Source organism: Cherax quadricarinatus, chromosome 46 (genome assembly GCF_038502225.1).
Source record: "Cherax quadricarinatus isolate ZL_2023a chromosome 46, ASM3850222v1, whole genome shotgun sequence".
In the NCBI taxonomy this organism is placed as follows: domain Eukaryota; kingdom Metazoa; phylum Arthropoda; class Malacostraca; order Decapoda; family Parastacidae; genus Cherax; species Cherax quadricarinatus.
This window is the reverse complement of record NC_091337.1, coordinates 29,349,164-29,364,198: the sequence shown is the minus strand read 5'-3', so window position 1 is coordinate 29,364,198 and position 15,035 is coordinate 29,349,164. Positions and strand designations below refer to the sequence as shown.

At 43.1% G+C, this 15,035-nt stretch overlaps 1 protein-coding gene across 1 annotated transcript in view; it reads left to right on the top strand.

Moving 5' to 3' along the window:
- LOC128696630 (chondroitin sulfate proteoglycan 4) overlaps positions 1–15,035 on the top strand; it is an 873,169-nt gene that overhangs the window by 564,378 nt on the left and 293,756 nt on the right. Inside the window, exon 4 of the mRNA XM_053787941.2 lies at positions 1,207–1,330. Coding sequence (XP_053643916.2) covers positions 1,207–1,330 — 124 coding nt within the window. The remainder of the gene's footprint in view (positions 1–1,206; positions 1,331–15,035) is intronic.

Below are 15,035 nucleotides of genomic sequence, written 5' to 3'. Positions count from 1 at the left end.
AAAACATTATTATAAGAACTTACCCAAAATCAGCCCCCCAACTTGCGTCTTATGACGTCTTGCTCCAGCTGCGGCTCTTCCAGTACTACGACATACACACCTCTTCTGCTCCTGTCCTGTCCCGGCAACTCTTCAGGACTAAAACGTGTCAGGTTTCAGAACAAAACCCATAAACTGGCATATGTGAAACATTTTTTATACACGTTTTCTACAATACCCTGCATAATACTGTTATTATCTACCTTAGGATTTGGCCTTTTCCCTCTTATTACTCATGTACTTAATTATACCAGCTTTCCCCATCAATAACATCAGTGGCTAATTAATTGAGTTGACTAAGATAATAATCCATTGCCTGGCATAGAGGCAAATGAGCTTCTGTCCTATGGAACTGCCTCAACCGTTGTTTCTCTGGCTGCCAGGTGATATTTCGTAACACTGAGATGAGATCCTGATGTTGATGCAACCAATCCTCTAGCTTTCTCTGCCTGACTTCTCACCTCACTCACTAACACCAGAAGAAGGAGCACACGTGCTCCTCTAACCTTTGCACCCTGGTGAGCTGCCAGCTACACTATTACTTTAAATCTCATTTCCTAATATTACGCCCTAATGTTAATATTTTAGACTACTTTAATGATCCTAATATTATTTAATAATGATCCAAGCCTCTCTAAATTTTTCCTAAGGCCTAATTCCATCACAATAGTATGACTGATTTAAGGTTTTAAGGTTCTCCTAGTGGTCCTGTCAAGAAGATTAAGGGTACTGTACAAACCTAGACATGCAATGTAAATAAGTCATGGTGGGTATTTTAGGGACTCCACGAATTTCAACGGATATACTGGGTTGTGATAATGTGGGTCCGAGGCCCAAAGGACAAGCAGGCTAGTTCACCAAGCAGTTATCAGAGAAGCTTGGCCTCTGGTCGGGTTGTGGTGGTAGAAGAACCAGTGAATTTATTGCAGCTTAACCACGTCACCATGTATCACGATTACACTGTTCCTACTCTAACCAGTGTCATCCCAGCTAATACAACCATCCAAGTTTTCCACTGCGGCCTCTCTCTACTTTACTATCATCACCAACACCTCCACTATCACTACTACTATACATCACAACCACCCACCACCACTCTGTTATACCACCAGCAACCATCGCTCCTCTTGGTTTACAGTAACGAGTGTTTGTGTTCCATGCCTGCAGAATCACGCTGCCTGGGAGATTCCATGAGCTCAACATCCACTATGGGGTCTTCCTGGGTGGAATGGGGGACTTCAATGAAGTCTTCTTAGGTCTGCTGGATGACTTCCGCGGCTGTATGGATCAGGTGAGCAGATCGCCCTCTTTTTAACATAGTAAACAGGTTAATAACTAATGATCAAACTGTTATTGGACAATAACCAATCTTATAGTGTGTGGTTAAAAAGAATGCAGTTTATTATAAGATTTTTAACATTTTACTCTACAGTTTAATAAATTCTAAAAAGCTTTGTTAAGACTAGTACATGAATTTTTCGAATTTGTTCCTGAAATTGTATACAATAGTTCCTTCATTGGAATATAAAGTTTGCAATGTTGCAGAAAAAGGAGGAATTCCAAGTAAATATGAATGAGGGTGGAGGTGATAGGCATACCAATCCCCAGTGCTTAGTGCACCATGCCAGAAAGAATGAATATTAAAGCATTAGAAGACAGCTAGCCCACAAGCACTGATATTGTAGTAAAAACCTGACAACCTTAACGATAGTGACATGACAATTGTCAAAGATTCGATCATACTTCGGTATGCTGTATATCTGGTAACTGTCTTGGGAATTTTTTCATCTAGAAAATGTGTCCACAGCCGAATCATTTAAAGGGGAGACATCTGTAGCTTATCCAAAAGGCAGGCGACCATGGTTTATCTATCCCACAAGATTCTGAGGCAGACACAGGTCTAACCATCAAAACCAGGCCCTAATTCCTTGGTGTGGCACTACAACACTTAAGACATTCCATGGCGTTCATATAGGAGTCCAGTTTTAGGCTATGCACAATAGCCTCTACTATTAATGAGTATAATTTGAATAAGCCACCACTATTATCATATGAGCATTTATCACTATGAGCATTTATCATGCTATATAATTGCTGATTCTACAATATTCCTTTCACGCCAAGTGGAACAAAGAACAGTGACTCTGGCTTCCAGCCAGTTTGTTGGGTTTTTACAGTCTCTAAGGTGGCTAAAAATCACATTTGATTCCTGGGCATTGCATTTATTTGTATTGTGATATCCTAACATCTAGAGGTTTGCCAGTCTGTCCCATATAAGTTGCACCAATTACGACCAATTCAGAACACACTACCAATACATTTTTTTAACAGTACATGAATTCTTAAAAACTACTTGTATGTTAAATATTTTAGGAGTATTCAGCAGGACAGATAAATTTTCATTGTATGGGAGAGCCAACTTCATCTTAATCTGACGTCTTACCCTTGGTTCAATCTTATGATAAGTTTTTTTACCTGCCAGCAACGCTCATTCCATGAACTCCTTAGGGTACCGCAGCTTCGTGGAAGTATCAGATATTTTCCTAATTTCTTCACTGAGAAAATCTGGGCTACATACTCGGTAAACTTTCAGAAACTTGGTGAGAAAGACACTCCTTTTATCTTGCCTCATGGTTGGAACAATAGTGGATGTATGAGCACCCATTAGTGGAATTCCTATATGCTGTAAACTTAAACTTCCTGTCAACCCAGTGTATCAACATATCTATGGATATAAATCAAGTCTCTAGACAAGGAACAGGCCAAGCAAATAGAGGAAAATGCAAGCACAAGAGGGCAGTTTTTAATAACCCATATATGCCTATCACCATGTATGTCAGGCCCATATTGAAGTATGCAGCACCAGTTACGGATTTTATTAGGGAAATGCTACAAGCTAAGTCAAAGAGTAAATAATGGACTGTAATGGGACTTATCTTTTGAAAGACAGCTCTCACCTACACAGCCATCCTTGTAGGCGATGTCTTGAGAAGCTGTTGTATGCACTTCCTAAGGGCTGTGTGAAGAAAATGTTGTACAAGTATAAGTGTTCAGTGGTCAGTCGTCACGTGAGGTCACAGACCCTTAGCTGCTTTGGGGATTAGCGTGGACGGTTACAAAGCATGGCTTGCTTCTGCAGTGTTTTAAAAATTGAGGTTGGAGAGTTGAAGGAGGAGGTCTTGCTTCTCCAGGAGGAGATTAGGAGGCTGAAGGTCCACCTCAATGGGTCTGAGAGAGAGTGTGAGGTGGCTGGAGTTGTGGGGAACGAGGCTTCTAGCAGTGAGGTGCAGTCTGTCTCTCGCTGTGAGGAGGCTGTAGGTGGGGAGGTAGCAACGGCTACCAGCAGTGAGGTGCAGTCCAGCACCTGCTACAAGTGGCGAGTGGTAACCAGTAATGGGAGGAGAATCAGAATAAGGAAAGTTAAGAGTAGGAAATCGCTTCTCTGTTCTTCAGGATGAATGTACTTCAGTGGCCAGTGAAGGTAAGGGTACTACTGCCCCTGCTAACAGAGGTAAGTGCATTCTTGTGGTTGGTGACTCTCAGGTAAGATGTATTGACCGTGCTTTTTGTAATAGGAATAAGAAGATGAGAGATAGTGTGTGCTTCCCTGGAGCTGGTGTTGGGGACATAGTTAACAGGCTGGATAATATCATGTCAGGTAATGGGAACAAGCCCATTATTTGTCTCAGTGCTGGTGGAAATGATATTGGGAAGGGTAGGAGAGAAGGGCTGCTAGGTAAGTACAGGTCAGCTATAGATTTCATTAAGTCTAAGGGAGGGGTCCCAATCATATGTAGCATCTTGCCTAGAAGGGGAGTAGGAAATGAATGGTTGTCTAGGGCAATTGGTGTAAATTGCTGGCTAGACAGATACTGCAAGGAACTTGCAATCCCATTCATTGACAACTGGAACAACTTTTATGGCAAACATGATATGTATGCAAGGGATGGGGTACATCTCTCTGGGGCTGGGGTGGTAGCACTTGCAAACTCAATTGAGAAGGTCATTGGTGAAATGCCTATTATTTTAAACTGATAGAAGATAGAGGTATGGGTGTGTGTGGGAAACAAGCAGGTTGCAACACTAGGGTTGGAATCAGTAAATGTATAAAAGGCATTCAGCATGAAGTTATAAATAAAGACAATAGATCAGGTCAGCAAACAAAGGGGAACAGCAGAGGACAGCAAGGAACTAGTTCCCTTAAGGTTTACTATACTAATAGCAGGAGTGTAAGAAATAAGATAGATGAGCTAAGATTAATTGCAAGTGCAGGAAACATAGATATTATTGCTATAACAGAGACCTGGCTCAATGTGAAAGATAGAGAGATGCCCTCTGAATGTCACCTACAAGGCTATAAATTATTCAACACTGACAGGGTCAAGAGGAAGGGTGGTGGAGTAGCGATGTATGTCAGAGACAATTTAAATTGTTGTGTTAGACAAGATATAAAAGTAGAAGCGTCAGCCACTGAATCTGTTTGGTTACAGCTTCTCGAGGGCCGAGAAAAACTAATTTTGGGTGTGATTTACAGGGCCCCAAATCTTGAAAGGGAGTGCAGTAAACTTCTATGGGACGAAATTCGTAAGGCATCTACATACGAAAATGTTGTGCTAATGGGAGATTTCAACTATAGACAGATTGACTGGAGCAATTTGACAGGAAATTTAGAGTCAGGTGACTTTCTTGATACGATCCAGGATTGTTTTTTAAAACAGTTTGTGACAGAGCCAACTAGAGGAAATAACCTCCTTGACTTGGTTCTTGCCAGTAGGGAAACACTAATTAATAATCTTGAGGTTAATGATGAGCTTGGGGAAAGTGATCACAAATCACTCAGTTTTAATATATCATGGAATTCCCCTAATAATGGCAATCAAGTCTCCGTCCCTGACTTTCGCTTGGCTGATTTCATAGGACTGAAAAATTACTTAGGTGGGCTGAACTGGAATGACCTGACAAAGGGTCAGGTAGGCGGTGATGGTTGCCGATATGATGCTTTCCAGGGCATAGTTCTAGCTGCTCAGTCAAATTATGTTCCAAATAGGGAAATCAGATCAAACAAAAATGATCCTAAATGGATGAACAATAGATTAAAATATCTGATTGGTCAAAAGAGAGGCATATATAGGCAAATCAAAAGAGGAGAGGGGCAATTAAGAAATCGATATACTCAGTTAAAGAGAGAAATAAAAAAGGGAATTAGAAACGCAAAAAGAGATTATGAGGTTAAAGTTGCAGGAGAATCGAAGACTAACCCAAAAGGATTCTTTCAGGTATACAGAAGTAAGATCAGGGACAAGATAGGCCCACTCAAAAGTTCCTCGGGTGAGCTCACTGACAGTGATAAGGAAATGTGTAGAATTTTTAACACATACTTCCTCTCAGTTTTTACACAGGAGGATACCAGCGATATTCCAGTAATGATAAATTATGTAGAACAGGACGATAATAAACTGTGCACGATTAGGGTCACAAGTGACATGGTCCTTAGGTAAATAGATAAATTAAAACCTAACAAATCCCCAGGCCCTGATGAACTGTATGCAAGGGTTCTAAAGGAATGTAAAGAGGAGCTTAGCAAACCTTTGGCTAATCTTTTCAACATATCACTACAAACTGGCATGGTGCCAGATAAGTGGAAAATGGCAAATGTGATACCTATTTTCAAAACAGGTGACAGGTCCTTAGCTTCGAACTATAGACCAATAAGCCTAACCTCCATAGTGGGAAAATTTATGGAATCAATAATTGCCGAGGCAGTTCGTAGCCAACTTGAAAAGCATAAATTAATCAACGAATCTCAGCATGGTTTTACAAAGGGGCGTTCCTGCCTTACGAATTTATTAACTTTTTTCACTAAGGTATTTGAGGAGGTAGATCATGGTAATGAATATGATATTGTGTATATGGACTTCAGTAAGGCTTTTGACAGGGTCCCACATCAGAGACTATTGAGGAAAATTAAGGCACATGGAATAGGAGAAATTTTTTCCTGGATAGAGGCATGGTTGACAAATAGGCAGCAGAGAGTTTGCATAAATGGGGAGAAATCAGAGTGGGGAAGCGTCACGAGCGGTGTTCCACAGGGGTCAGTGTTGGGCCCCCTGCTGTTCACAATCTACATAAACGACATTGATGAGGGCATAAAGAGCGACATCGGCAAGTTTGCCGATGACACCAAAATAGGCCGTCGAATTCATTCTGACGAGGACATTCGAGCACTCCAGGAAGATTTGAATAGACTGATGCAGTGGTCGGAGAAGTGGCAGATGCAGTTTAATATAGACAAATGCAAAGTTCTAAATGTTGGACAGGACAATAACCATGCCACATATAAACTAAATAATGTAGATCTTAATATTACGGATTGCGAAAAAGATTTAGGAGTTCTGGTTAGCAGTAATCTGAAACCAAGACAACAGTGCATAAGTGTTCGCAATAAGGCTAATAGAATCTTTGGCTTCATATCAAGAAGCACAAATAATAGGAGTCCTCAGGTTGTTCTTCAACTCTGTACATCCTTGGTTAGGCCTCATTTAGATTATGCTGCACAGTTTTGGTCACCGTATTACAGAATGGATATAAATTCTCTGGAAAATGTACAAAGGAGGATGACAAAGTTGATCCCATGCATCAGAAACCTTCCCTATGAGGATAGACTAAGGGCGTAGAATTAGGGGGGATATGATTGAGGTGTATAAATGGAAGACAGGAATAAATAAAGGGGATGTAAATAGTGTGCTGAAAATATCTAGCCTAGACAGGACTCGCAGCAATGGTTTTAAGTTGGAAAAATTCAGATTCAGGAAGGATATAGGAAAGTACTGGTTTGGTAATAGAGTTGTGGATGAGTGGAACAAACTCCCGAGTACAGTTATAGAGGCCAGAACGTTGTGTAGCTTTAAAAATAGGTTGGATAAATACATGAGTGGATGTGGGTGGGTGTGAGTTGGACCTGATAGCTTGTGCTACCAGGTCGGTTGCCGTGTTCCTCCCTTAAGTCAATGTGACCTGACCTGACTAGGTTGGGTGCATTGGCTTAAGCCGGTAGGAGACTTGGACCTGCCTCGCATGGGCCAGTAGGCCTTCTGCAGTGTTCCTTCGTACTTATGTTCTTATGTTCTTATAATTACCCCTAAGGGGTGATGTGTCAGTATTTCAATAATTGTATACTGAAAGGAATCTATACTTGGGCTAAAAATCCCACCTATAACCAAATGTATGGTACATCTAGAGAAAAATGAACTAGCTATCTGCTATGCAGCTGATCTAACTAGTAACATTAATTACTAGATCTACCTGAGTGTCTGTGTCAGACCCATATGTGACTCGGATATAGGTGTCTTGATTGAAGCAGACGTGTTCCTTGAAGAATGTCGCACTACACTCTGTCAGGAATGCAACACTCATTGTTACACACTGTTCATCAAGTATTGTTTATCATTCACAGTCTTATCACTAAAGAAGCTGATCACTTCTCTGTTTCTGCTGTGTCTATTGAGATACTTTTATGTACAAAAATGCACAGATCAGTGTTCTTTGTTTGTTATCCTGGCGTTAATGTCTCCCTTTGCAGGTTTAAAAGTCATCTGAGCTATAACACACCTCGTCGCACCTCGCTTGCCCCAGCTACAAAAGAAAAGCTGAGAGAGTATATTTCCCCTGCTTGCCAAACGTCTACCATGAAGCAAAGCAGAATGTTTGATTTCGAGATATGTCTCAATTACTTAGAGTTCATTATGTCCCATATATGTCTAAAGTGAGGTAGAAGTTTCCCTGTTGTGGTACAGAGATTACTTACACTTGTTAACTCAAACTGGTTGCAACACTGGTCTGTTGCAAAGAAGTCACATGACCTACGACTGCTACACGCTGGTTAAACATCTGTTTCTAATTACGTGATAAGAAGTAAACAAGATCCTTCTGAGAGGGCTGGGCCCCTCAGGGCTGAAAAGGGCTGAAGGGGGCTGGTATCCCCCTCCTGGAGAAAATTTCTCCGCAAGACCACAGAATTTACACCTGGCCAAATGCATAAAAAAATTAGAGATAGTGTAAAGGTTTGCAACAAGACAAGTATACCCTATAAGGAGAGGTTAAAGGAAATCAACCTGACGACACTGGAGCACAGGAGAGGGGGGACATGATATCAACATATAAAGTAATGAGAGGAATTGACACGGGTATGGACAGAATGTTGCAGAGACAACAAGGGGTCACAAATTTAAGTTGAAAAATCTTCAGTCATGGAATTGTCAGGAAGAACAATTTGAAGGGTGATGTAGTGAGGTAGAGTCAATATGCAACTTTAAAAAGAGGTACGAGAAAGTTCTTGGAGCAGGGAGAGAGTGGACCAAGTAGTGATCAGTGAAGAGACAGAGCCAATAGCTATGAATCAACAGCTGCAACCACAAATAGAAGAGTACACACACACACACACACACACACACACACACACACACACACACACACACACACACACACACATGAAGATGGGGGAGGGGCACAGAAGACCACAGACAGAGTATAGGCTAGGTGGCCAAAGACTGCAAACCTCACTCAAGGAGAAAGATCTTGGGGTGAGTATAACACCGAGCATGTCTCCGGAAGCACACATCAATCAGATAACTGCTGCAGCATATGGGCGCCTGGCAAACCTGAGAACAGCATTCCGATACCTTAGTAAGGAATCATTCAAGACACTGTACACCGTGTATGTCAGGCCCATACTGGAGTATGCAGCACCTGTTTGGAACCCGCACTTGATAAAGCACGTCAAGAAACTAGAGAAAGTACAAAGGTTTGCGACAAGGTTAGTTCCAGAGCTAAGGGGAATGTCCTATGAGGAAAGATTAAGGGAAATCGGCCTGACCACACTGGAGGACAGGAGGGTCAGGGGAGACATGATAACGACATATAAAATACTGCATGGAATAGACAAGGTGGACAAAGACAGGATGTTCCAGGGAGGGGACACAGAAACAAGAGGCCACAATTGGAAGTTGAAGACACAAATGAGTCAGAGAGATAGTGGAATAGCCTAGAAAATGACGTAGTAGAGGCAGGAACCATACACAGTTTTAAGACGAGGTTTGATAAAGCTCATGGAGCGGGGAGAGAGAGGGCCTAGTAGCAACCGGTGAAGAGGCGGGGCCAGGAGCTAGGACTCGACCCCTGCAACCACAAATAGGTGAGTACAAATAGGTGAGTACACACACACACACACACACTATATGGTAACTAGTGCACATGCATGCACGCCCACACACACGGAGGCCAGGAGCTGTGAATCGACCTCTGCAACCACAATTAGGTGATTACACACACACACACATACACAACTTTCAGGAAGACAGCAGCGAGTCATGGTACGTGGCGAGGTGTCACAGTGGGTGCCTGTGACGAGTGGGGTTCCACAGGGGTCAGTCCTAGGTCCGGTGCTGTTTCTGGTATTTGTGAACGACATGGCGGAAGGAATAGACTTCAAAGTGTCCCTGTTTGCAGATAATGTGAAATTGATGAGAAGAATTCATTCGGAGACTACAACCCTCACTCAAGGAAAAATATCTTGGGGTGAGTATAACACCAGGCACATCTTCTGAGGCACACATCAACCAAATAACGGCTGCAGCATATGGGCGCCTAGCAAACCTAAGAACAGCATTCCACCATCTTAATAAGGAATCTTTCAGGACCCTGTACACTGCGTACATTAAGCCCATATTGGAGTATGCGGCACCAGTTTGGAACCCACAACTAGCCAAGCACAAAGAAATTAGATAAATTGCAAAGGTTTGCAACAAGACTAGGCCCAGAGTTATGGGGTATGTCCTACATGAGAGGTTAAAGGAAATCGACCTGACGACACTGGAGGACAGGAGAGAAAGGGGGGACATGATAACAACATATAAAATACTGAGAGGAATTGACAAGGTGGACAGAGACAGAATGTTCCAGAGATGGGATACACAGCAACAAGGGGACACAGTTGGAAGTTGAAGACTCAGATGAATCACAGGGATGTTAGGAAGTATTTCTTCAGTCTCAGGGTAGCAGGAACTGAAATAGTTTGGGAAGCGATGTAGTGGACGCAGGATCCATTTATAGCTTTAAGCAGAGGTATGATAAAGTTCATAGTGCAGGGAGAGTGACCCAGTAGCGGCCAGTGAAGAAGCAGGGTCAGGAGCTATGAATCGACACCTACAGCCACAACCAGGTGAGTACATTCGCACACATACATACACACAGTAGAGCTAAAAGTGTAGACTGTAGAGGGAAGCAGCACGAGTAGGATGAATAATGCCAAACTATGTAACAGGGGACTACACAGGTATGAAGCATTTCCTGCATGAAGTACAGTGGGTAAGAGAGATGTTTATGTCATATCTGACACAGACAGTGATGCAAGCCACAGCACCGTGTCCTCTGCTGGATACCAGAATTTGCATGAGGGTGTCATCTATCGAGGACACTGCAAATCTCCAAGCTGACATTAACCAAGTCTTTAAATGGGCGCCAGAAAAAAAAATATGAAGTTCAATGAATACAAATTTCAATTACTTCGTTATGGGAAATCCAAAGAAATAATGCCTGGTTCAGAGTATAAAACAAATTTCAACAGTACAAAAGTGCTAAAAACTAATGCGAAGAACATGGGAGTGGTAATGTCAGAGAATCTCACTTTTAAAACTCACAATGTATCTGCCACATCTACTAGGAAAATGATAGGATGGATGAAGAGAACCTTCAAAACTAGAGACGGGGGATGCCAAGCCAATGGTGATTCTGTTCAAATTGCTTGTTCTCTCTTGGCTGGAATATTGTTGTACACTAACAACCCCTTTCAAGGCAGGCGAAATTGCACACCTGGAAAATTTATAGAGAACTTTCACTGCACATATAAGTACCATAAAGCATCTAAAATACTGTTCTTGGAATACAGGCGAGAAAAATTCATGTACACTTGGAAAATCCTTAAGGGACTAATCCAAATCTGCACACACAAATCACTCTCTGTGAAAGCAATATCTCTCCAACGACAAGTAGGGGAACCATGAGTACGATAGGAGGAATACAATAAGAATCAAACCCCAAGACTTACAACTGCCTACTAGCATACATGAGGGGAATTACCAATAGACCCCTAGCTGTCTTCAAATAGGAGTTAGACAGACATCTAAAGTCAGTACCTGACCAGTTGGGCTGTGATTCGGACTTTGGTTTTCGTGCAGCCAGCAGTAACAGCCTGGTTGATTGGGCCCTGATCCACCGTGTGGCCTGGTCATGGACCGAGCCACTGGGGCGTTGACCCTAGGAATACCCTTCAGGTATATTTCATAACCACAAAATTCAAAGAGGCATAAGTGAGGTTTGTAGCAAGGGCAACAGAATCTATGGGAAGACCGGAATGAGCTTTGGTTCACCGAAAGGCGTAGAGAGGCCAAAACTAAGTACACTGGAGCATAGAAAAGTATAGAAGAAAAATCAGGAGATTAGCTGAAAAGCGAGAAATGAATATGCATGGATATAGAGAGAGGTCCAGCGGCAGTAAGAGAATGACATAGCATCAAAAGCTAAATCTCACCCAAAGATGCTCTACGGCATCAGGAGGAAAACAAGTTAAGGACCGGGTAATCAAGCTGACGAAGGAAGGAAGGGAGATCACAACAAATAACAAAGACGTATATGAAGAGTAAAACACAAGATTTAATGAAGAATTTTCACTGGAGACAGACTGGACTCCAGTGAACCAGAATGTATGCCAACAAGTGCTGAACAGACTGCACAACCGTGGAGGAAGTAAAGAGGCTGCTAAGTGAACTAGATACCTCAAAGGCGGTGGGACCTTTGGTCCTGAAAGAGGGAGCAGAGGCTTTCTGTGCCACTGATAACAATTTTTAACACTATCGAAACAGGGCAACTACCTGAGGTGTGGAAGACTGCCAACGTGGTCCCATTCTTCAAGAAAGGAGACTCGCAGGTAGCATTAAACTCTAGACCAGTGGCACTAACATGTATAGTATGCAGAGTCAAGGAGAAGCTTATCAGGAAAAGACTGGTGGACACCTAGAAAAAAATGAACTTATATATTATAACCAGCAAGGTTTCAGGGAAATAAAATCCTGTGTCACAAACCTACTGGAGTTATATAACAAGGTAATGGAAGTAAGACACGAGAAAGGTGGGTAGATTGCATTTTCTTGGACTGCAAGGCCTTTCACACAGTTTCTCACAAGAGATTAGTGCAAAAGACAGAGGATCAGGCACGAATAACAGGAAGGGCACTGCAATGGATCAGACAATACCTGGCAGGGAGGCAACAACGAGTCGTTGTACTTGATGAGGTGTCCGAGTGGGCGCCTGTGATAAGCGGGGTTCCACAGGGGTCAATCCAAGGACCAGTGCTATTTTTGGTATATGTGAATGACGTAACAGAAGGGATAGACTCAGAGGTGTCCCTGTTTGCAGATAAAGTGAGGTTAATCAGGAGAATTAAATCAAATGAGGAACAGGCACGACTACAAACAGACCTGGACTGGCTGCAAGCCTGGTCCAACAGCTGGAAGACTGCAGAGTATAGGCTAGGTGGCCGAAGACTGCAAACCTCACTCAAGGAAAAGGATCTTGGGGAGAGTATAATACCGAGCACACCTCTTGAGGCACACATCAACCAAATAACTGCTGCCACATATGGGTGCCCGGAAAACCTGAGAATAGCGTTCCAATACCTCAGCAAGGAATCACTCATGATTCTGTACACTGTGTACATCAGGCCCAAACTGGAGTATACAGCACCAGTTTGGAACCCACACATGGTCAAGCACGTCAAGAAATTAGAGAAAGTGCAAAGGTTTGCAAGAAAACTAGTTTCTAAGCTAAGGGGAATGTCCTACGAAGAAAGGTTAAGGGAAATCGGCCTGACGACACTGGAGGACAGGAGGGTTAGGGGAGACATGATAGCGATATAGAAAATAGTGCGAGTAATTGACAAGGTGGATAGAGACAGGAAGTTCCAGAGATGGGGCAGAGAAACAAGGGGTCACAATCTGAAGCTGAGGATTCGAATGACCCAAAAGGATGTGTGGAAGTATTGCTTAAGTTGTAGAGTTGTCAGAATGGGGAATAGTCTGGCAAGTGACGTAGTGGAGGCAAGAACCATATGTAGTTTTAAGATGAGGTATGATAAAGCTCATGGAGCAGAGAGAGAGAGGACCTAGTAGCACTCAGTGAAGAGGCGGGGGCAGGAGCTGAGTCTCGACCCCTGCAACCACAGTTTGGTGAGTACAATTAGGTGAGTACACACACACACACACACACACACACACACACACACACACACACACATGCACGCACACACACACGTGCACACACACACACACACACACATGCACACACAAACACACACACATGTTAGGAAGTATTTCTTCAGTTACAGAGTAGTCAGGAAGTGGAATAGTTTGGGAAGCAATGTAGTGGAGGCAGGATCCGTACATAGCTTTAATTAAGCAGAGGAAAATAGGAGGCTCAAGCTTCGCATAGATGAGTTTGGGAGCGAGTGTGAGAAGGATTTATCTGGTAAGGAAGGAATGGTCACCAGCAGTGATAGTGGCAAGTGGTTCACAGTTCAGGAAGAAGATGAGGAGAGTTAATAGAGAAGATGTGAAGGTAGGAAATCGATTATCTGTTCTACAAGACGAGTGTACTTAAGTGGTTAGTGAGGTTGAAGGTACCACTGATTCCCCTGCTAATCAAGGAAAGAATATTTTAATAGTAGGCGATTCTCAGGTTAGATATATGGACCGTGCATTTTGTAACAGAGACAGAAAGGTCAGACAGAGAGTGTGTCTTTCTGGAGCTGGTGTTGGTGACATAGTCAGCAGGTTGGATAATATTATGGCAGGTAATGGGAACAAGCCCATTATCTGTCTTAGTGCTGAGGGTAATGACATTGGGAAGGGCAGGAGAGAGGAGCTGCTGGATAAGTACAGGTCAGCCATAGAAGTAGTTATGTCTAAGGGATGGATCCCAGTCACATGTAGCATCTTTCCTAGAAAAGGAGTGGGCAATGAATGGATGTATATGGCAATTGGTACAAATTGCTGGCTAGACAGGTACTGCAAGGAACTTGCAATCCCATTCATTGATATCTGGGACCTATTCTTTGGCAAACGTGATATGTATGCAAGGGATGGAGTTCATCTCTCTGGGGATGGAGTGGTTGCATTAGCCAATTCAATTGAGAGGGTAATTGAAGACTTGTCTAGGAATTTTAACTGATAGATTATAGAGGTATGTATAAAAGGATTATTTGGTGTTCTGGTAGCGGGGAGTAAATGATAAACTTCTTCGGAGGCTTCTTACTTTATTAAGTCGTGGTGGGTACACAGGCTTGTGTGTTGTGCCCATGGCCCGGGCAGGGCCATCCCACGAGAGAAACTAGGAGTAGGCCTTGTGTCTTCCTGATAGGCCACTGTGTGAGTGAGAGCGAGGTAAGGGCAGGCAGGCTGCCGTGCCCACCGAGAGGCCTTGCTACAGAGGGCAGCATCTTAGTGCTCGAAATATGAACTAAGCTGGCAGACAGCATGGGCTATCTATGTAGACAGTACAGGCTGTCTACATACGCTCGGCCACCTACCTTGCGTCGTCCCGACGCGACAATACTAGTGATGAAAGAAACTTGGTCTCTCTCTCTCATAGGAACAGGGCACAGAACACAAAATAGAAACATATATATACATATGGATATGGAAAAAAAAACTTCCTACAGGGAGGGAAGAAAAAAACGTGTGTGCTAAACATCGTGGTCATAGGCAGTGAGCGCCGAAGGGCATCACTGCACGCCTTTCTGCTTCTGGACAGATACTGCAACACAGGAGACATCGCTGCAGCTGAGCTGTGACATAACAGGGTACGGTCTCCTCTGGAATGGTGAAGCAGACATCATAGGAGTCGCTGCAGGTTTCACTCAACCTGGGGCACGACATGCTGGTGCCCTC